Source organism: Phoxinus phoxinus, assembly GCF_949152265.1.
Source record: "Phoxinus phoxinus genome assembly, chromosome: 19".
In the NCBI taxonomy this organism is placed as follows: domain Eukaryota; kingdom Metazoa; phylum Chordata; class Actinopteri; order Cypriniformes; family Leuciscidae; genus Phoxinus; species Phoxinus phoxinus.
Genome location: NC_136894.1, coordinates 5,844,836 through 5,866,646, shown reverse-complemented (window position 1 = coordinate 5,866,646; position 21,811 = coordinate 5,844,836). Strand labels below are relative to the sequence as shown.

The 21,811-nt window shown below is 37.2% G+C and overlaps 1 protein-coding gene across 8 annotated transcripts in view; it reads right to left on the bottom strand.

Annotated features, from left to right (window-relative positions):
- col16a1 (collagen, type XVI, alpha 1) overlaps positions 1 to 21,811 on the bottom strand; it is a 70,519-nt gene continuing 48,708 nt past the window's right edge. For 3 of the 8 annotated variants that reach the window (XM_079591423.1, XM_079591425.1, XM_079591426.1), the window contains 32 exons: positions 21,191 to 21,247; positions 21,031 to 21,072; positions 20,786 to 20,848; positions 19,810 to 19,863; positions 18,074 to 18,118; positions 16,683 to 16,802; positions 16,452 to 16,493; positions 15,283 to 15,360; positions 14,423 to 14,467; positions 13,215 to 13,259; positions 11,615 to 11,668; positions 11,461 to 11,514; positions 11,281 to 11,334; positions 9,592 to 9,636; positions 9,188 to 9,241; positions 8,836 to 8,871; positions 8,498 to 8,560; positions 8,154 to 8,225; positions 7,972 to 8,025; positions 7,777 to 7,821; positions 7,508 to 7,552; positions 7,033 to 7,086; positions 6,517 to 6,570; positions 6,126 to 6,176; positions 5,946 to 6,035; positions 5,816 to 5,851; positions 4,644 to 4,688; positions 2,998 to 3,195; positions 2,396 to 2,459; positions 2,135 to 2,311; positions 1,967 to 2,044; positions 1 to 1,872 (listed from right to left, as the gene is read on the bottom strand). In XM_079591423.1, coding sequence (XP_079447549.1) covers positions 1,673 to 1,872; positions 1,967 to 2,044; positions 2,135 to 2,311; positions 2,396 to 2,459; positions 2,998 to 3,195; positions 4,644 to 4,688; positions 5,816 to 5,851; positions 5,946 to 6,035; positions 6,126 to 6,176; positions 6,517 to 6,570; positions 7,033 to 7,086; positions 7,508 to 7,552; positions 7,777 to 7,821; positions 7,972 to 8,025; positions 8,154 to 8,225; positions 8,498 to 8,560; positions 8,836 to 8,871; positions 9,188 to 9,241; positions 9,592 to 9,636; positions 11,281 to 11,334; positions 11,461 to 11,514; positions 11,615 to 11,668; positions 13,215 to 13,259; positions 14,423 to 14,467; positions 15,283 to 15,360; positions 16,452 to 16,493; positions 16,683 to 16,802; positions 18,074 to 18,118; positions 19,810 to 19,863; positions 20,786 to 20,848; positions 21,031 to 21,072; positions 21,191 to 21,247 — 2,214 coding nt within the window. In that variant the 3' untranslated portion in view covers positions 1 to 1,672. The remainder of the gene's footprint in view (positions 1,873 to 1,966; positions 2,045 to 2,134; positions 2,312 to 2,395; positions 2,460 to 2,997; positions 3,196 to 4,643; positions 4,689 to 5,815; positions 5,852 to 5,945; positions 6,036 to 6,125; positions 6,177 to 6,516; positions 6,571 to 7,032; positions 7,087 to 7,507; positions 7,553 to 7,776; positions 7,822 to 7,971; positions 8,026 to 8,153; positions 8,226 to 8,497; positions 8,561 to 8,835; positions 8,872 to 9,187; positions 9,242 to 9,591; positions 9,637 to 11,280; positions 11,335 to 11,460; positions 11,515 to 11,614; positions 11,669 to 13,214; positions 13,260 to 14,422; positions 14,468 to 15,282; positions 15,361 to 16,451; positions 16,494 to 16,682; positions 16,803 to 18,073; positions 18,119 to 19,809; positions 19,864 to 20,785; positions 20,849 to 21,030; positions 21,073 to 21,190; positions 21,248 to 21,811) is intronic. The other 5 variants (XM_079591427.1, XM_079591429.1, XM_079591428.1 and 2 more) reach the window with 3 other exon arrangements.

Sequence of the window (21,811 nt, the reverse complement as noted above, 5' to 3'; positions counted from 1 at the left end):
CTGCTTTCAAAACTTTTATTGCTTTTCTTTTTAAAAAATTGCACACAAATAAATTTACTTACAAATAGCACGATGATGAGTTGCATGCATGAAGGGGGAGATTTTTCTTAAAGCTTGGGATGAATAAACGGTTGAAAGGCTGAATGCTCGTAACATTCACTTCATGAAAACGGCGTAATTGAAAAATTGTCAATGGCTCTGCTAAAAACTTTTCAGCTATCCTCTCAATATAGATACAGAATCTTTCTCGCCATCTTCACACACACTCACACACGCATACAGTCCGAGGGAGTGATAAAGTGCAGTGTAAAAGCATCAGACTGGCTGACGCAGCAGAGAATCCGAGATGCCGTTTGCTTTAGAGATGACTGAGCTATGAAGGTTGGGGATCTGCCGTGTTTTAGGACGACTAGCAAAGCATGTTTAAGATTCGAATGTTCTAGGAGCACATGATGGTTCAGCTGCAAGTGGTACAGTATATCAAGGTAAATTCAAGTTTAAGAGTCCAGAGTGGTGGTGGAGGAGATGTCGTCCTCATCGAGAGATAGGTGTCACTGAAATACTCTTATAAAAATAAAATCTCTTTCCGTCAGGTGCAACGTCACAAAATTGCTTTTTAACCCACAATTGCATATAAACCCTACCTTTACAAAACGTCCATTTGTTTAGAGCTTATAAAATTATTCCAAAATATCTGAGACGACAATAAAAAAGGGCTGCCATGATGTCAATTCTTTTTAAAGTACAAAAAGCCATTACATATAAATATGAATATGTACAACACAAGCCCTTGGGGAAGTTCATTTTGAATAATTAACAGTCAATTAGGGCAATTGTATCTATGCCTCTAATGATAACATCAAACTATTTTATATTAAATGGCTCACGCTATGGAACGAATTATTCACTGGAAACTGGATGGATATTTATGCCACATTGTCTTTGCCAAAGCAGCAAGATAGCAAAATTAGCAGCTGCCAAAACGACCCCCTTATTAAAATATTATTAAAGGAATATTCCAGATTCAACACAAGCCCTATTAACAGCATCTGTGGCACGAAGTCGATTTCAACAGAATTTTGTCACACAAAAAAGTTGAATGCTTCCCCATAAACTTTCATTATAAGTGCAAAACTCTCAACATTTTTTTTTTTTTGATCAAAGTAAAAAAAAAAATCCTCCAGTAATCAACAGCATGCCATAGATGATTTTAACTTGTATTTAATTCTGAATATTGCTTAAAGATAACCAAGGGTCTTGAAGACTGATATGAAGTGTTAACATAAATCCTATGATGAATAAATCTGGGCACCAATAATGACTTTAAACACCTTGTATGTCCAGGGAACTAAAAGTCTTCAATTTACTGTAATAATAAATCATAAAAAAAATGTTTATGATGCAAGCGTGGCATTATGGGACAGTTTTCAGGGGTTAAGGCACTCAATCTTGGGATGTCTTCACTGGTTCAACAGCAGACAATAACTTACAAATGTCCCCCATTCGTGGTGAACCGGTGTTTTGGCATTGCATCATGTGGAAAGGAAACGCACATTAATCCTTTGGTTCTCCATGGATCTTCTCAGAAGCCTTAGAAGGTACAGGTAGGTAATTGTGAGAATGTCAATCTTGGGGTACCATCCTCCATTTTGTACTTCGCTTAAACCCTCTTCTAGTACATGGGACCTTTGGGAGACATGGGACCCTTGGGATTGTACTCCACAGGCATACTCATACAGTCTGACGGGTGACAACGGCCATCCTTGCCCTTCTGTCCAGAGGGTCCTGGAGCTCCAGGAATCCCGGGGATGCCCTGCTGACCAGAAGAACCTGGTGGTCCCATCTTACCATAACCAGGACTACCAGGGACACCTAAGAGGGATGGAAGGAATGAGAAAGAAATGACATTGTGACAGTGGAATAAAGTTGGCAAAATGACCTCCATTATTGAAAACTAGAGTCAGACCTGGAGCACCCGGAGGTCCACTGTCTCCCATCTCTCCTATACCCTTATCTCCTTTCTCTCCCTTTACACCAGGGCCACCTGGGGACACACACAAGCATCCATGTGGAAGACTGGGCAAATTGAACATTGGACCGCTGTATGAAACATTATCACATTAGTTCATCTTACCAGGTGGACCCATGGGTCCCTGCCTTCCTTCACGGCCAATCTGCCCCGAGCGGCCCGGTATCCCCGGGGGCCCTTGGATGCCTGGATTTCCATCTTTCCCTGGGGGTCCTGGTCGGCCAGGGGACGCAACCATCTCCACAGGCATCTGCATTCGTGACATGTAGTAGCCCATGCGCTCTGCGAGAACAAATAAACGTTGAAAACCAAGTCCCAGTGCATATCTCATCATCTAGATATGTCTGGTCACAAAAGTTCTCTCACCGTCAAAGATCTTTATGACCTGCTGTCTGATGAAGGATCTTATGTCATCATAGTTTACAACAGCCTGGAAAAAATAGATACATTTCGACGTTTAAATAGTCATATACTGCATATATACTATTCTGCAAAACAAGATCTATTGTTTCTCAAAGTAGATCCGGTTCTCTATGATACTGCAGGCGGGAAACTGTTTCTGTCAGTTAATAAACTCTTCCAGCCAAGGCTTTATTATTATTTTTTTTGCTGTGTACTAAGGCTGCAAAATATGAAGACACAACCAAATTGCGATTTAAAATGCGAGAGAAAAAAAAAATCTGCGTTTCGCCTGTGTTTGTTTGTAGGGATGCACAATTGTGCCAAAATCTGGTGATTATATGTCAATATGTATATAAAATAATAATAATAATCACTATTATTACTGCTAAATCAAATATAAAAATACTAAATACATTGAATATTTAAGAAAAATAATATAATAATAATTATATTTTACAATACATCTTTTAAAATGACAAAGCTAATATTTATGGCTGTCTTAATTCACTTTTAAATGATAATCCAAGAAACTGTAGATGGGAACATAGCTTCTGAATAAGCCTCACATCATTCCCTGGGATTCCTGGTGATCCGGGGGTACCAGCTTGTCCAGGTGAACCGGGGCTTCCCCTTTCGCCACGGGGTCCGGAAGGTCCTATGATCCCTTCTGGTCCTTTGGAGCCAAAACCAAAGCCTCCTCCTGGTGGGCCGGGACGTCCGCGCTCTCCCGGGGCTCCCCTTTGCCCTGCCGTCCCTGCTTCACCCTGGACAGGGTTAAAGGAGCAGCTGTGATTTACCACACAGGAGACTCCAGGACAATGACCACAGGCTACTCAATGATCCTTGTAATAGCACCGCATAATGGCCTTTATACAGAAACTCAGCACTATACAGTCCACAAAATAAAATGTTCAAGGTCCATCCCATCTACTTTTATGAAAAGGGTGAATACAGTGAGCACTATACTTGTGGCCTATCATTTCATTCTGGTGTGTGAATTCAATTTTCTGCTTCCTGAAAAAGCCTTTGCTGGGTTAATACTTTTTTTTACAACTATTTTTGTAAATTAGCTATTGATTAATCGATGTAGCTTAGTCTACAGATGAGTGAGGGATAGCTTTAATGGCTTGTATTGTAGTGTGCCTTTGCTTTGAAAACACTGAAAATATGTCTCAAATTTTTATCAAGTGGACAAAAAACCATTTAAAGTATTGTAAGTGCTGTGCTGTACTTCTATCCCTTACAGTTCTCGTTTTTGTTCACATCAAAATAAATATGCGCAGATCCATAAAAAAAATCCATATTACTTATGTAAACAAATGTCAACTTATGCATACTGTACAATGTAAAATGAAGTGTACAGTGCAACAGTAAACAATTTACTGTTGTTATCACCAATTTAAGGGAAATTGCATCTGGATTTATGAAGTGGATTGTAAAAAATAACGCACAAATTATAATCATTTTAACTGACTTTTTTGTGTGGATATATAGGTTTTTAACTTGGTTATATAAATTATTGTCTTATGTCTGGTCTTGACTAATTTTATTGACTATATTTCAATATATGTAATGCAAATAGTTATACTTAAAAAAGATATTGGCACCTTAACAGCTTCAATGTAGTTGGCTACTTTTTGCTAACGGCTTGTATTGTAGATTAGGGTAGGGTAGTTTTCATATATTAATTTACAAGTATCTTGTGAAGCTACAGTTTCAAGCAGCATTCCCAACACTGATGTTGTGCATGTAGCAGTCGATATAGAGCGTGTCACTGGTTTACACATTTAAGGGCTTCTGCTAATGGGTTGAGGGAAAAGCACTGCTCTCATCTCATTCAAGCCTAAACTTCAAAAACCTGACAATGCTGTCCTGTCACAGTGACAGATGCTCCTGTATGGCTTTATTATGGAGTATAATGGTGTCACTATGTAAGCTGAGAGTGGTGTTCAAACAGGCTACTGTGGCAGATGAGATAAAAAAAATACAAATAACGAGTGATGGCAAAGTGAGGTTAGATAACAGGCTCTTGTGATTGCAGATGGAGCCACCTTCATTGAACAAAACTAACTGGATGTGTTGAGCACACATTGATGGAAGGGGAAACACTCTCTTATGCCTGAATAAGATGTATCCAAATACATGTGAAAAGATGACAGTGTTCAATGGTGCAAAGACATTATAACAGAGATGTGAAAGCAATGCACCTTACCTTCGGTCCCAGTGGACCAGGTTCTCCTGACAGGCCCGGGGCTCCCTGCGGTTACAAATAATTAGAGGAGTGAAACTGGGACATGTAGTACAGAGAGTTTTGCAGTAATAACCATTGTGTCTACAGTGTGTGCACAAGAACATTCCTAAATCAATCAGAATTTGGCCATATTTTGATTGTGAATGAGTAAATATACGGTAATTGCATTAACCTGATTTTAATAATCCAATTACGCTTCTAGAAAGTTTAGAATTCTAAATAAGACAGTTGGAATTTGTAATAATCCAATAAAGCTTCTAGAAAGTTCCTAGGATTCCGAATAAGGGGCCATTTTCAACAAAACCTTTTATGCATTTTTGCCGTTCATTTACCCGAAAACAGCACTTTGAGGGCCTTAAAACGCAAAACCTTTTAAAAAAACGGGTTTCAAAGATATTATCGTCTCCGTGTAAACCACAAAACCGTGAACTTTCAGAAAACGGTGACGTCATGTGGATGCGCATTTCGTGTTCAGTCTATAGGCGCATAGTTTTTCTTTACAAAGTGACATCGCCAACTACTGGCCTGGCATGAATGATACAGCATTTTCAATAGTTTTTGCGGATCCGTGTGAACGGGGATCGTTTTGACATTGTTGTCATCTGTACGAGAAAAACGCGAAGGGAAATTGTTTTCTGTTTTTAGTACATCGCCGTCGTGTAAACATACCAAGACAGGTGGCATTTACCTGCGTTAAATGGAAGTAATAATAACCCAATAAGCTTCTAGAAAGTTTCTAGAATTCTGAACAAGACAGCTGGCATTTACCTGTGCTAATCGGAAGTAATAATAATCCAATTAAACTTCTATAAAGTTTCTAAAATTTTAAGTTAGACAGCTGGCATTTGCCTGTGTTAATTTGAAGTCTGTTCCATGTAAACACATTATTAAAAATTAAAAACTGACTATACATAACTAACCCTGTCCAAATAAAAGTAATTCTGGTTTCTATGAGGCAGAGGCACTGGTAAAAAAATCCAACAGTCAAAGAAACATATTGTTGTACCAACTTGGAGACAGAATCTTTGGAATGATGCCTTAACAATGATGTGCATTTGGGTAAATTGTGTTTACAAAGTTGTATATTGTATTTATAAGATTGTATACTAATGCAAATCAAAGGAGGTGCTTACGTCTTTACCCGCCGCTCCATCACTTCCTGGTTCACCCTACAGAAAAAAGGGTTTCAAAGAATAATTTAATTAGAGTCTATAAAAACTGTTGGTAAATATTATTGAAAACAAACTAAGTTTAGGTACTGACCATCAGCCCTGGATGACCTGGGACCCCTGGAGGGCCAGGTAATCCAGACTGTCCTCTCTCTCCCGCCTCACCTTTGTCTCCCTTAATGCCCTGGTTAAGAACAAAAAGACACAGTAAAGAATTCAACTCATTAAAAACATCGCTGACACATTATCTGTTTTGGAAGACAATTTTTCTCACCAGTCCAGATGGCCCAACTGGTCCTGGTGGCCCTGAAGATCCGGCAGAACCCTAGAAGTTTCCAGTTGCAAGCATTATGCCATTACATTCTCAAGTTTTTTTTTTTGTTTTTTTTTTTGATTGATTGATTTCTGAAGGATCATGTGACAATGAAGACTAGAGTAATGATACTTTGCCATCACAGGAATAAATTACATTTAAAAATATATTAAAATAGAAAACTTATTTTAATTTGTACAAATATTTCACAATATTATGCTTTTTTACTGTATTAAATAAATACCGCCTTGGTGAGTTCTTTCAAAAACATTTTAAAAACATTTGATTTTTGAACAGTAGTGAATATGTACAACCTAAAGAAAATAGATTATAAAACATTTGAAATACTTACCACATGTCCTGGAGCTCCAGGTGGTCCTTGAGGTCCAGGAGAACCAGGATCACCCTGAAATGCAAGTAAAAAACATGTTTAATTATCCAGACGTGTCAGACCGCAAGTGTTGCATTCTCAGGATTGCCGCCACCATATAACATTATTTCATTATGGACATACGCGTAAATTGTCTTCTAATTACTGTCATGATAAAGCCAACATTTAAAGAGAATATTCCTGAACAAATCAGTTATTATAAACATAAGTATAACTCAATCGCTCCCTTGAGTACTGAGGTTTGTTACTTCCAAAGTAACATGACAACACACATTAGGAATGTACAATAAATTGGCCAAGCATTTGCATCTGTGTTTGCTTAATGCTTACTTACATAGAGTATGTTTCTGGTTTAAGGGTACAGAAACCTATTTTCAGAGCACTCTTTCATTATCTGAAATCTATAGAGCATTTGTAGAGAAATCTATAGCGTATTTAAAGGTGCAGTGGCATAATGTCTAATAGAAAACAGCTTACCTCTAGACCAGCCCTTCCCGTTGCTCCAGCTGGTCCCTGAGGTCCTCTATCTCCCTACATATAACAATGAAGAAAAGAGAGGGGTGATGCAGCGTAAAAGACAAAGAAACATGTAAAAAGACAGAATAAAATACAGAAATAAAAACAGTTTTTTGTGCAATTAGAAGTACCAAAAGGATTTGCAAAAATAATGATCGTTTCCAAGCATTTTCTTATAGTCCCACCCCAAATTTGGGGGATTTAAACAAACAGAACAACATAAAAACTGCAATAATAACACTTTTCAGCTCATATATGGCGGCTTACTTGTGGTTGTCTCTGCTCATTAAGAGAAAGTGTTATAGCATCAAAAACATTACACACATCAGCTTTAAAGACAGGATCAATGGAAACTTTCATCTTTTATTCATTTATGCACTAAACTTTTCAAATAGAAATAAAGACAAGGCTATGAAGCTCAAGAAAAGGCTCGTACTTTCATTCCTGGGAGACCCGTGTGCCCTTTGATGCCCTTGAAACCCTGGAATGAGAAAAACAGTTACACGGTGAGCCTCTTCCAATCAGAGAAAAGTCAAAACTAAAGCAAGTCAAGCTCCTCCTCGGAGACGCTTAATTAAAGTTGACTTTGTTCTTTGTTTCAGGCTTTGTTCCAACTGTTGATTTTTTGTATTCATGTGTCACTGCTTTAATCTATAAAGAACTTGGAAATGAAAACGAAGAAAGAAAATATGGCACGGTTAATACCGGTATTCCCCTGGTTCCAGCAGGGCCAGCTGGTCCTGGTTCACCCTGTGTGATTGTAAGAATAAAACCGAGATGAAACAACTCTGACAAAAACAACACATGCACATACAGTATATATATATATATATAATGTAAAAATACAATACATGTGGTTATATATATAGGCTATATAATATATTTAAAAAAAATCCTGACCCTTAAACCTGGTTTTCCATCTTTGCCATCAAGTCCTTCCATTCCAGGTGGTCCCTTTAAACAAACACAAAATGCGAAGCAAAACAAAATCCTTATGTAGTCAAAGTTTTAATGATTACAGAGACATGATAGGCTGAATATCTGCTTTAATAGGAGTCTATCCAGAGGATTCTGACACTCACAGGCATGCCTGGGCCCCCGGGTGATCCTGGGGGACCTGTGGGTCCCTGTGAGCCCTGAAGTCCAGCACCACCCTAGTGGAGTAGATAAATGAAGGTGAGTGCTTGATAGAGAAGCATCTCCATTCCACATGTCAAGCCATTTTACATCCAAAGTGCGGTATGTCAGAGTGCTTGTTTGTGAAAGTGACCGTTAGAGATAATGCAGATGAATGTAAATGGCGAGTCATCTATCAAATGTCATTGCTCTTATAAGGATTTATTTCCAACGTGAGCGAGGAATGTCACCTATGTGGTATAATTTAATACATCAATGCATGTTCAGGCATTATAGAACTGTCACTTGCTTTCTCAGCCTGTGGTCCTGGAGGGCCCGATGGACCTGCTTTTCCCGGGAAACCTGGAGGACCCTGGAGACATGAAGGCAACAGTAAGAGATCTGGGATTGTGCCATTAGCATATACAAAGAGATGAGGCTTATTTCAGAATTCAGACGTCAATAATAATTCTATATTTGAATAAAACAGAATATTGAATGAAAAAATGTTGGGAGAAACTTGACGTAATCCATCAGGAATTGATTGGATTGTGAAAAGTGGGTGTCCCCTACCAGAATGCGAGTGGACTATGCGACAGGTAAGGGACATAGTGACTGAATGATGAATGATAATGATTGAAATCCCACCTGTTGTCCTGGGAATCCTTGGGATCCTTGGAAGCCCTGTATACAAAAGATGTGAGAACTGTTACTGTGTGCACTGTAATTCGTAAACACAGCAACAAAATGAAGGTGATCCACCTGGGAATTTATTGAGTGGATACATAAAGTTATAAATATTTATTTTCAAAGGAAAAACAGTATATGTTTAGAACATTTCTCAGATCTTGGGCTTATAAATTTGAAAACGCAAAAAGAACAGCTTGCTCTACATATTGTATTATGAATAAATAAGGTATCACAAGGGATATGACAGATATAGAAACATATTTTAAAGAAAGATTTTTGTTGCCAATACATCAGTGACATGCTTTCATACCTGATCTCCCTTCGGTCCCACGGGTCCCGATGTTCCAGCTTCCCCTTTAGGACCCTGCCAGTCAAGAAAGCGTATGTTGTTCAACACTACAAATTATCACAGTTTTTGAGAACAATGTTGAATCTTTGTGAAAAGGAAAGAACAAAAATCAATGTTCTCCTAACAGTTTTTCAAGTTGAAGCTTGTTTGTTTGATCTGAGAGTTATTACTCACAAAGAGAATACAAAAGAGAGTCTGGCTTCTAATATATATCGTGCACGATTATCAGCCATCCAAGATAGACATAAAGGTTTGTTTTGAAAAAGCCAGTGAAAAAGACAAACCGATGAAGTGCAGTGCTATTGAGGGTCGGAGTATACGAGAAGCAGAAATAATAAGAGCATTAAAACTGGATGTTTACTCACTGCGGGGCCAACAGGTCCTTGATAACCTGGAGATCCCGGTGGGCCCTATATAAAACGAGAGCAAAGTTTCAAACACTGTTTACCAAGTCATTAAAAGATTTCCTCAGTTTATGTTCTTGTGTGGCTTGAACCCCCCAAAGGAGAGTCAGAATAAAAGGAGAATAAAGGGTTGAGGTGTTCTGAAAAGTAGCCATTTTTTTGTGCATATCATATGCATTGAAAAGTGTAGGGTCAGTAAGATTTTGTAATTTTTTTAAAGAAATTAATACTAGGACATACAGGTGAAACTCGAAAAATTTTAATATCGTGCAAAAGTTCATTTATTTCAGTAATTCAACTTAAAAGGTGAAATTAAAATATTATATAGACTCATTACATGCAAAGTGAGATATTTCAAGCCTGCCTTTGTTATCATTTTGATGATTATGGCTTACATCTTATGAAAACCCCAAATTCAAAATTAGAATATTGTGAAAAGGTTTTTTTCATAGCTGTAAGCCATAATCATCAAAATTATTTTGATACTTTAACCCTTTAAGTGTCACCCCCCTTTTTTTGAATATACATGAAAATGCACTTTCCGAACTTAAATGTTTGTAACTCAAGAATGCTTTGGAATATGGATGTAAGATTGGTCTTGTTTTAAAGAAGAAAATTTGCAGATTTTTGTAGAAGTGAAATAAATTAAGAAAGTGTAACAGAAAAAAAGTTATAGAAGTTTGAGTTTATGAAAAAAAAAATAAAAAAAAATAATTATTCATATTTTATATAAAATATATTTTTTCAAAACCCTGGTGACTCTAAAACTGCACAAAAATCAAAGACAAAAATCTGAACAAGTTGTGTTTTAAATTTTAGGTTGATATCTCAAAAAATGAGCTTTCAGTAAGATTTTGTTTGAGCGCAGTACCACACTTTTTCACTAGTTGACATTACTGCCCATATAAGGGCGCCTGTATTTCCATATATGGTTTTTCTTTATTTCTAAAACATTTTCAGACCTTTTTTTCTAAAATAATTGAACAAATGCTATCTTTTGAACTCTTAGCATGAAAACAAACTGAGGTTTCTACCATTTTTTTCATGATTTTTCATGTTCATCAATATTTCAAAATAAAGGACTGAACACCTTAGGAGTATGAAAATATTATTGTTGCAAATTGATAAATTACGGCTCCTCTGTAATATATTTTGAAAATCAGTCACCAAATATGAAAACTAGAGATTGTAAGCTTTCAAATGATATATAGTTTTTCAATATTAGTTTAGGTTTAGTATAGGATATTACTATTTTAAATATGTAATGAATTTGGGCCCACCGGTGGGCCGGTGACACTTAAGGAGTTAAATAGAAAAAGTTTTTTTTTTTAATTGTAATAATATTTTAAAATATTACGTATTTTAAAAATATTATATTTTTAGTGTAGTTTTGATAAAATGCATCCTTGGTGAGGATAAAAAAAATTATTTCAAAAACCATAATAAATCTTACCGACCCAACACTTTTGAAATATAGATGTATTTATACACATTTAAACAGGAGTTTCAAACATTTCATGACGTTTGTGCTGTGTGAAACTCTGATTAGCCGCTGAAAACTGCTTTTGACATAAAAAACAGATCCCATTAAAAGTAACTGAATAATCTGGACACTGTAAGTTTAACATTGTTCAAACAGAGCATTCTTACAGATTCTCCTTTATGCCCCGCAGTGCCTGGACTGCCACGCTCTCCTTTAAGTCCCTGGAAAAAAGGATAACGGTTTCAACCCACCAATCTGATATTTAGCAGTTATATCACCTGTCACAAAACATTAATATATGATGCCTCTGCATCTGGTCCATTGCATAAAATGTCTATTCCACTTACATGGAGTCCAGGTGCTCCCATATTTCCAGGATAGCCAGGATTTCCAGGTGGACCCTTGATAAAACAACAAAACCACTCAATAAAATGGCAAACTAGGAGCTATTTTAGTCAATATTCCCGAATTACTCAAGACATATACTGTAAGCTGACTCACCTGTTCACCTTTCTGTCCTGGAAGCCCATCTGTCCCTCTCTGACCTTGTTGACCCTATGATAAAAAAAAAAGAAGCAAAGAGGCATTAGTTTAAAATATTAATATTATAAAATCACACAGTATCAAGCTCCTTGTTGGTCGGGTTGGAGAATACTTATGGTTTCTCACCGCCTTGCAGTTCAGATCATTTTGATCTTAATCACAATACAAAAAAAAAAAAGTGTATACATCTGCCACCAGATTGGCATTTATTCCATAAGCAAGTGTTGAAAGTAAGGGGAATGAATTCATGTCATTTGTATTCAGGAAACAGCCAAATAATGCCGAGTTTTTCTTTTTACTGTTTTTACCTTTATAGTCACGGGACAAAACATGCCTACAGCTATTGCAAGCATAATGTATATGGTGTAGACCTGAGCTGAATATCATATTGGATAATCAATCAGCAAATGTTTCCTGCATATAGATATAACACTTAGAGTATGTTTTTTCTCTCTTAATCGATTTGACTAATTTCCCTAAACAAAGGTCAGTGCTCTTTGAACAATTAACAATGTCTCTAGACTGATTGTTCTTATTTACTAATTTACTTCTTCTAAACTTATTGACCTTAGTAAGAGGAGTTCTTTATCTTAGAACTGTTTACATTCTGTCTATATTGTTACAACACTATATGCATATATGTACTAATATTAATTGAATATTATTTTACTTGTATTGAATTGTAATACTAGTATATTTTGGAGCTAGTATTCATAATCCTTATAGAGAAAGGGGTGCTTTTGTTTAAAACAAATGCTGTATTGTCTGTCTTTTAGTAACTCTCTGATTAAATAAGAGTTCAAAATTAAGTAAAGTTTCTCCCTATGAGAAGAAAACACACTTTTATATGGTCATTTTATTCAGCTATACTGTAGGTCAAGACTCCTCAGAAACTTAATAATGGCTCACTTATGGTTGTCTCTACACATTAAACAGAAATATGAGAGGGAGTATTTGACTTCATCTTTAAATATAAGAGGAAATAATGCCCCTCCATTCGCTTTGTCCGTTGGCAATGCATTTCTGTTATTCTCCTTAATCTTGCTGACTGCACAGTCTCCTCAGCGTTTGTTATATATCATTCTATTAGTGGATCAATTCCACAGAAAATTTCAATTTGGAAAACATCAGCCTACTGTAAATCTTTATTTTTTATATTTTTGTGCTAATAGGAAATGAAAAATACGTGCAAAAAATCTACACCGCTGAGTTTGTTGTTTCAGATTCGATTGAAGCACATTAAAGAGAGCCAGATAATGCTCACAAAGCATAAAGATGGTCGACATTAAAATAAAATCCATTCTGACTCAGACTCAATTCATCAGTGAGCTCAAATCTCTGCTAAAACATGCTGTTCAAGACGTTGCAAAATAACCTGTCAGCACCACATGCGCAATGGCTATGGAGAGATAATTGAACAAGCACCACAACAGTACAGTTTTATTTCTATATCATGGAATTTATTAAGCCGCAGAGAGAAGTCGAACTGGTAAGGTAATTAAACATCTTCTGAATGTGTGTGTTTGAGCTGTTCGTGAGTTGGCGTGCTTTGACTTACACTCAGGCCAGGGGGTCCTTGAGCACCAGGAAAACCAATATTCCCCTATGAGAGAAAGATAATAAGAGAGCAACATTTAGAAACATCTTTCTTTATAATGGACAAAATCAATAAACAAACAAGCAATCCTGTTAGAAGTCCCTCAAACCCGCCTGTTCATTTCTCACCGTCATGTTTCACTTCGTTTTAAACTGAATATGATGTTAGTACTAAAGTGTGATGAAACTCAACGGAATCAAAAATACAGAAAAAAATAGTAGTATTGTGAAATAGTATTACTATTTTAAATTACTGTATTTATATATATTTTAAAATGTCATGTATGCATGTGATGGCAAAGCTGAATTTTCAGCATCATTACTCCTTCAGAAATCATTCTAATATGCTGATTTTCTTATTATCAATGTTGAAAACAGATATGCTGCTTAATATCATTGTGGAAACAATGATTTTTAGGACAGCATTTATAATATATATATATATATATATATATATATATATATATATATATATATATATATATATATATTTTGTAACAATCCAAATGTATGAAATGCATTATTTCTGAAAAGAATCTTTCATTTGTTTTAAAAACAACAACAACCAAGGTTGTGTGCATATACATATTGCACAGTGATAAAAAAGAAAAAGAAAAAAAAAGAAAGGCCCATCATATCAATAAAGGGTTGCAGAGTGACTCCTGGTCTATAATAAGAATCCTCCCAAGCCATTGCACACAAGTTAAAACGGGCACAAGCTAAGTCTTAACTCTCATTTCCATCTTGAAATTAGGTTAGGCACAGGTTTGGGACTCTTGGAAAACTCTTCTTCATTTCTGGGCCGAACCTGTAGGGGGCTCTCTAACCTCACAGCAAAGAGTAGCTACTACGCTGCTTTCCCTTCTTGGTCCTTCCTAATTGAAAACACTGAACCTGAAAGAAAATAGATCGTGCAAACAAACACTGCATCATGGGACTAAATGCTAATGACTAAATGAAGTCATGCAGAACACTTCACCGTATGCTGCACTTCTGAAACAAGGTCTCAGCATTGGTTTGTCTCTTATGACATGGGCTGCACTCTGAAAGCCATCTGGGGTCACTCAGTCTCAGTTACTAAGAAAAGAGGGCTAAAAAAAAAGGGAATCCTGCCAGAAATAGCCTTTTAGGGAGACGATCTAGAGCATAACGGGTAAAGTGGAAACTTACCGGGGTTCCAACAGAACCAGGAGGTCCTCGCTCACCTCTAGGACCCTGAACACAGACAACGATAATGTTTTATAGAACACAGGGGCCAGGGGAGAAACCATTATAACTGGGTTAGGGGGGACACCTTTTTGGAAAATAATCATTACTGGCAATATAACACGGTGACTAAGATCAAGCAGAAGCCTCTGACTACCGGTTGCATCAGCAGTGAACTGAATGAATGTGCATGCGGTAAGTCATCCTACTATCCCTAGCGCCCACCTAACTGGCTTTCAGGAAATCATTTAGGATGACTGGGCGTACATCACATCATCTAATTAATATTCATGAGTCAAGATGATAAGGTTTATAAATGTGTCTCTCCCCCCACCTTTTCAGATCATTCCAAAGCCACTAATAACACAGATCTGGGACAGAATATGAGACAGACAGAAATAATAAAATGTGAGTGCGCTATAGACCAATTTCGAGCCGACGTCATAACGTTAGTTAGCTGGAGGCAAAACAAAGGGAAACTGGAGGCGGCCGATACAAACCAGCACAGATTCGGCTACATAAAAAAGAGCTTAAATTATTATTATTATTATAAATAATAGTCATTTTGTTGTTGGGTGCAAGAATCGATGAAAAATGAATATGCTGTATTTTATTTTGAGAAAATATTCACATCATTACAATTGCAACGTAATGTCACTCTTTACATTGTCGTCTTCTGGCCTTGGCGCTGGCTTGGCAGAACTTCGGATCGTACCACACAAGTCTTGTACGTACATGTTTACTAACGGAAAGGGGTCTATTGGGCTCTTATATCATCTCTAATTGGCATTGGTAGTAATGAAACGGTTATCGGAATCTCTTACCGGTTCTCCTTTGTCTCCTGGGTTCCCTGGGAATCCGGGCGACCCTGGTGGACCAGTGCACTGACCACTGTTACCCGTCTTAAAACATTGAGCAGACATGAGGGGTTACAATCAAAAAATGCTTGCACAATTTGAAGACAAAAATAACTAATGACTTTTAACAAGTTACTTTTTCCAGTGTGTTGCAGTATCGTGTGATAAAGCTTTCCTAAAGTGTTCTTTCTAGCATTCTGATTCATTTTGTGATCTGGTTTGTTTGGACATTCATGCAAATGAACCGTTTCAAAAGAATGGTCCACTGATGCAGTGAGACCGTTTGTATAAATGCTGCTGTTCATCATGGTCATTTATACAACAAAGTGTTTTTCCTAGTTAAAAGTGCCCCTATTATGCTTTTTCAGATATTACATTTCATGTAGCGTGTTATAAAGCCGTTTGTGAATGGAAAATGTCTGCGAATGATTAAAGTGAACGATAATGAAGTTATTGTCTCCCAAAAGAAAGAACTGAATCTGAACGGCCTGAAATGAGTCGTCAGTAATTCCAGTCTTATTTCCACCATGAACCTAGGTTTGTAACAAATTAGCATAAAGCCTATGGTTTTCATTGGCTGTGTTGTCGACACGTCGAGAAGATGTGTTTTTCTGCGCTGCAAATCCACTTTGCATGCATTTCTAAAGGATGAGATATGGTAAAACCGACGCCATTGTTACTGTTCATATCACTGTCTATACAAGTGCTGAGGAAGCTTCTGGGGCTGAATTTCAGATATGGTAATAGGTGTTTCGTTTCCGACGTGTGCTGTAAATGGTAGACCAATCAAAACAGAGTGGGCCATCTGACCAATCAGAGCAGAGTTGGCTTTCGGAAAGGAGAAAGACTGAATCCTTTATCGAACCGTTCTCACGCTGTGAGACAGGAGGAGATGCTGCAATACATATTATGGGGAAATTAGAGTGTATTTTGACCTTAGATGCATGCAAACCTTTTTTAGGAAGCTTTAAAATATTATAATTAGGGCTATACAACAACTCTACATTAAGTAAAAAAAGAACAAAAAAAACATGATGAACAGCAACATTTAACTAAATATCTTAGTTTTTAATATTAACTTTATAATATTATAAACTAATCATATTTATAATATAATATTATATACAGAAACGTACTGGCCCACTTGGTGTTTCCTCTCTCTGCAGCTTCTCAAAACACTGTAAAGATGATCATAGAGATGGGTTTAGAAAACTGTGCGCATTCAAACAGTACTATACATGTATGTTGTATCCTGAGCAAAACCATTGGGTATTGTAGAAGCGAAAAGGAATACCAAACAGAAAACACAAACCCACACCCTTGTCTGTTTAATACCAATCACTTCATCCATCATTCATCCCTCTCACCCGTTCACATCCTTCTAAGGGCACAGCGCCAGGCTTGCCCTGATCTCCCTTCTCGCCCTTAGAGCCACCAATGCCGGGCACACCTGGTAGGCCCTTGGAGCAATCGCCACCACAGCCCTCCTACAGTGAAGCAAACACATGTTTGTTCACTTCAAAAAGCACATAAACAATAAATACACAGCATCGACATGCGAGTACTAGTGAATAGCATTGCTGTGTTGAAGAGTAGCGAGGTTCAGACAGACTGAGGAGTATGCATGAAATGTAAACACAGGATATTTTTGTTAACAGTAAAGATCGTGCTCTCACATGCCAGTCTGATAGAGCAGGAATTAAAGAATCCAAACCTCAGCTCACAGAATACACAAGGTTTCAAAGCCAAAAACTAGGGTTTATAAAAAAATGAGTTTTAAACTGACTCTGATCAGAAATATTACTCTGCCCAAACAGCACACATACGTCACTGAGACATGGGTGAAAAATATTCTTAAAATTATTTTCTAATTTAAGTGTCTTATTATTATTATTGTCTTTTTTTTAAACAAACATTTGATAAACATCTAAATAAAATCTTAAACCCCTTAAATGCATCCGCTGAACGGCTTTCAAACATCAGCCAGGGATTTTTAAGCAGCATACTGCCAAAAACCCAAATTTTTTATTTAAATAAATGAATACTTTTATTTATCAAGGATGCATTAAAAGCAATAAAAGTGACAGTGAAGACATAGTTACAAATCTATTTCAAACAAGTTCTTTGAACTTTCTATTTGTCAAAAAATACTGAAAAATGTATGGTTTCCACAAAAATATAAAGCAGCACAACTGTTTTCAACATTGATTATAATACGAATAAATGTTTCTTGAGCACCAAATCATCATATTAGAATGTGAAGGATGATGTGACACTGAAATTCAGCTGTGCCATCAGAGGAATAAATTTAATTTTAAAATAGGCTATATATTAAATATAATATTTCACAATATTGATGTTGTATGTATTTTGTGTGTATTTTTGATCAAATAAATGGAGAATCTGTGAGCAGAATGGTAGTTTAAATCAATACATTTTAATGGCTTTGTCATGTAAGCATTCTAAACTATGTATTTATATGGTTGTGAAATATGTCTGGCTTAAATTGCAGCACTTGTTTTTGTGCAATGTGCATCAGGGGTTCCCTGCATCATCTATCTATCTATCCGCCTAGGGGTATTTGGCGTAAAAAAGGTTGAGGCACTAAATGGCATCCAATGTCTTGCTGTCGTGTGTATTATTTGTATACACATTACCGGATAATACCAGTGTTTCATTGCACATGCATACTAATAATTCTATAGACAGTTGAACACCTGCAGTTAATACAGAGATGCAGATTAAACTGTTTGTTTACCTTGCCTGGGGAAGCTGAATCCTGAGGCAGAAGAACGGGAGGCTGCTGGATGGAGGAGACAGTCAGATATGATGACGGCACCAACAAATATTTTTAATAATATTAAAACATAACAACTGAATGTGAAATTATCATCAGAAGTTCAGAAGAAAGTGACTATGATGAGACCAAGGCAATGCAGTACACTAAGTTATTTTTGAAAGCATTGCTTTGAAGTCTACAATGAAGTTATGATCTCATTAGGTCATTAATAACAAAAATCTCATTTTAATAAGGGAATTATTGTGCATGAAATTATTCAGAAAAAAAAATCTGAGAATAATTTAACATGATACATTATTTCACATTATGCTACATTTATTAAACTGTCATTTCAAAACAGTTCACTGACTAATTGCATCTATAAACATGTAAATGAAAATGTATATTTAGTTATGGTTGAAAATATTATGATAGTTGGTCATTTACAGCATGGATAAAAAGTTACTTTCACATCCTACATTAGCATTAGTTTCAGAGCACAAAAGATATCCAGGAAAACAGACAATTCCAAACATTCCTATGTGCAACACCCACAACATGAACTCACGTGGAGTATGTAACGAACCCCCAGAGTATTTGAAAGTATTTTAAGGAATTAAACTCAAATTCCACTTCAACTTGAACCAATGTATTTCATGCACTTGGCCCATTTTGGTATAGCGGACTGGAATATTACTCGAGCCACAGTTACCAGCACTCAACCAGAGAGCTTGACCGAGGATGAGAGCGTCCCTCAGATGCTCTTGAAGGTGCTATGAGCATCCAGATACTGATGTGCTTCAAGTACATCATCTCCTCTCACCACTGGATGGTCTCTCCACAGCTCAATAAAGTGGTTTCATTCCAGGACCACTCACATGATAGCACCTTATGCAATCCAATTACTTTTAATCCAAACTGCGATTACGAGTTTTTAAGAGAACCATTTAAATTCCTAATGTTATTCGTTACTCATTTAATTGAACTATTTAGTGTTTTTGACTGTATACTTTTGAATATTAATGAACTAGCTTTGGGATTAAGCTGTTTGTGGGGTCTGTTATTTAGCGAGTTAATATAACATGGTTTAGAGTCTGATTGTGCTCTGGAAGAACCCGGTGGTCGGATTCTGCTGATAGAAGTGGAGCAGAGCAGACCAGGACAGAAGTCCGTCCAAATTTCCGCTGCAGGCTGGAAGCCAAGAGCTCTGATTCCAGGATGGGCCTCTGGCCAGCTGAGAAAATATGCGTGCGGAGAGACGGGGCCATTAATGCCGGAATCCTGCTTTCAACCAAAGATCTAATGGCTCTTTTTGTACGGCAAATCACTCACAGTAATGGCCGCCCTAACCGTAACTCAACACAATGGCAGTGTTTACCATTGCACAAAGCCTTGGAGACTGTGAGTTAACACTGAAAGGGTAATGGGACCATCGGCGGTCATAAAGGACACACTGCAACAGAGACGTCCTCAAAGAATGCTGAGCTAAGATGCTTACAAATGCTTACTGGTTCTTTTTTGTATTATAAAAAAGCTGATGGGTCATTGCTACTGTCCTCGTGAATCACCTCTAGCTAGCTCCGTCTCCCCGCACTGGTTTAAAGACGCTCCCCTTCTAACGCAGAAGTCGGCCAATCAGGCTCCTTGATCTGTGTTTTTTTACTGTAATAAAGCTGTTGCACTCCACTAGCTCCTCCCCCTGTCTGGTTACTCACTGCTTGGCCGGGTGGACCCGTTTTCCCTGGTACGCCATCGTTGCCAGGGATACCCTGTAAGAAGGAACTGAGGTTGAATTGGTTTAGCCTGTGGCCACAATCTGGACATCTCCTTCTCCAGCGGGGCAGAGGGAAAGTAGCCAAAGCCCTGGACCCTCTCCTGGTTTGTGTTCCAGCTCGGAGTAGACATTTACATTTTGTTTGCCTATCTCTGTCTATATATTTTTAATTTCAGCTCTTCTGAGGCTTGGGAAATCAACACAACACCAGGTTAAAGACCACACAGTGCTCACGGTGAGATCATACAGAAGTTCATTTGCCAGTTTATCAGGGAGATTTTAATGTCCATGATCTTAAATACCATCATATTTCCTCATTCTGCATTTAAAACAAACCTGATGAATAATACACATGACCAATGGACACATGTTAAATACACCAACCTCACAGTGAGCTCTGCATGGTTTTTAAAAAGAAAAAGCAGCATGATCCCCAACCACTTATTTAATTAATGTATTAATTAAGATTACATTTAAGTCGGGTTTTTTTGCGCAATATTTTAACTATACATTAAGGCTTTAAATTTACAAGCTACATTAATACCTACATTTACTTTATAATAACTTTTAAAAAAGCACAGCCATTAACAAGCACATCCCACGGCACTAACCAAAAAGCCCCTTTAAAGCGTGCAAGTTTAACAGCAATGTTTTAACATAGCGCTCTTTTACAAACTACATTACAGTTGCATGACATTATATTTACATTACATTACATTAATGGCAGCTTTAAGTATTAAGTAACATTTGTTTTTATATGTAAACATTTATGGTTGCATTTAAATTTGCTTTAGCTGAAGCTCAGAGTTATCCATGCAGGCCTTCCCAATACAGAAGCCCCACAAAGACAGCAGGATGGAGAAGGAACAGACAGAAAAAGCAGAGGTACACCATAATGCAATCTGTTTAATACTCACCTGTGGGCCTGTGATTCCTAAGGGTCCTGGGGGACCTGGAGGGCCTGGTGGTCCAGGAGGACCCTAACACACATTAAGCACAATGAAATCATTAGAAGTAAGAAAGCGCCCATACACTAATCTTTAAAAGAGTCACATTTGTATGACTTCAGAAGTCCAATAGTTTTCTTTTTTTTTTTTACAAACTCAAATTGCAGACATTTAAGCAGCAGAAGAGAAATAAAGAGTGAAAAAGGAAGTCAGACCTGAGGACCAGGCTGCCACCTGCTCTCACCACCTGGGACCCCCTGCAAGAAAAGAGCAACCAAGTTCAGATCTGCGAATGACATCGGGTCTCATGATCCGAGTGTGTATGTGTGCTAATGTCCTCCTTATTAAATGCAATAAAATAAATCATTAGCTCACAGGTCCGCCAGTTCCAGGGAACGTATTATGCGAACAGTTGCACTCTCCTGGTTCACCCTATGACACAGAAAAACAATTTGGTGACAATGATTTCTACATTATCTGTATTGCTAACTACACCTGATACAATCAACCTACACAAAAAACAAGCATCACAACTCAACAAAATGAATGTATCATGTTTATTAATATTATACAGAATGTTTTAGTGTCTAATATAAACAATATCCATTTTATTGTATGATTTTTGCTTTTTGACAATAACTAAATGATCATTAGACTACAACAAAACGATAATATAATATGTATTATGTATATTTGTGAACATATGTATGAATATATGACACATATAACATGCACGCACACACACGCACGGACACGCACGCACGCGCACACACACACACACACACACACACACACACACACACACACACACACACACACACTGTTGACAACATGACATGATGTCGGAAATACAAAAGGTTTTCGCTGTAGAATTCTATCCTTGCACTCGACAGGAATGACAGAGCACTTCATCACACTTAGGAGTAATATGCATCATTTGATATCAGCTGCCACTTTCCTCTGTGTTTAGACAAATTAGTCAGGGAGACAGCAAAG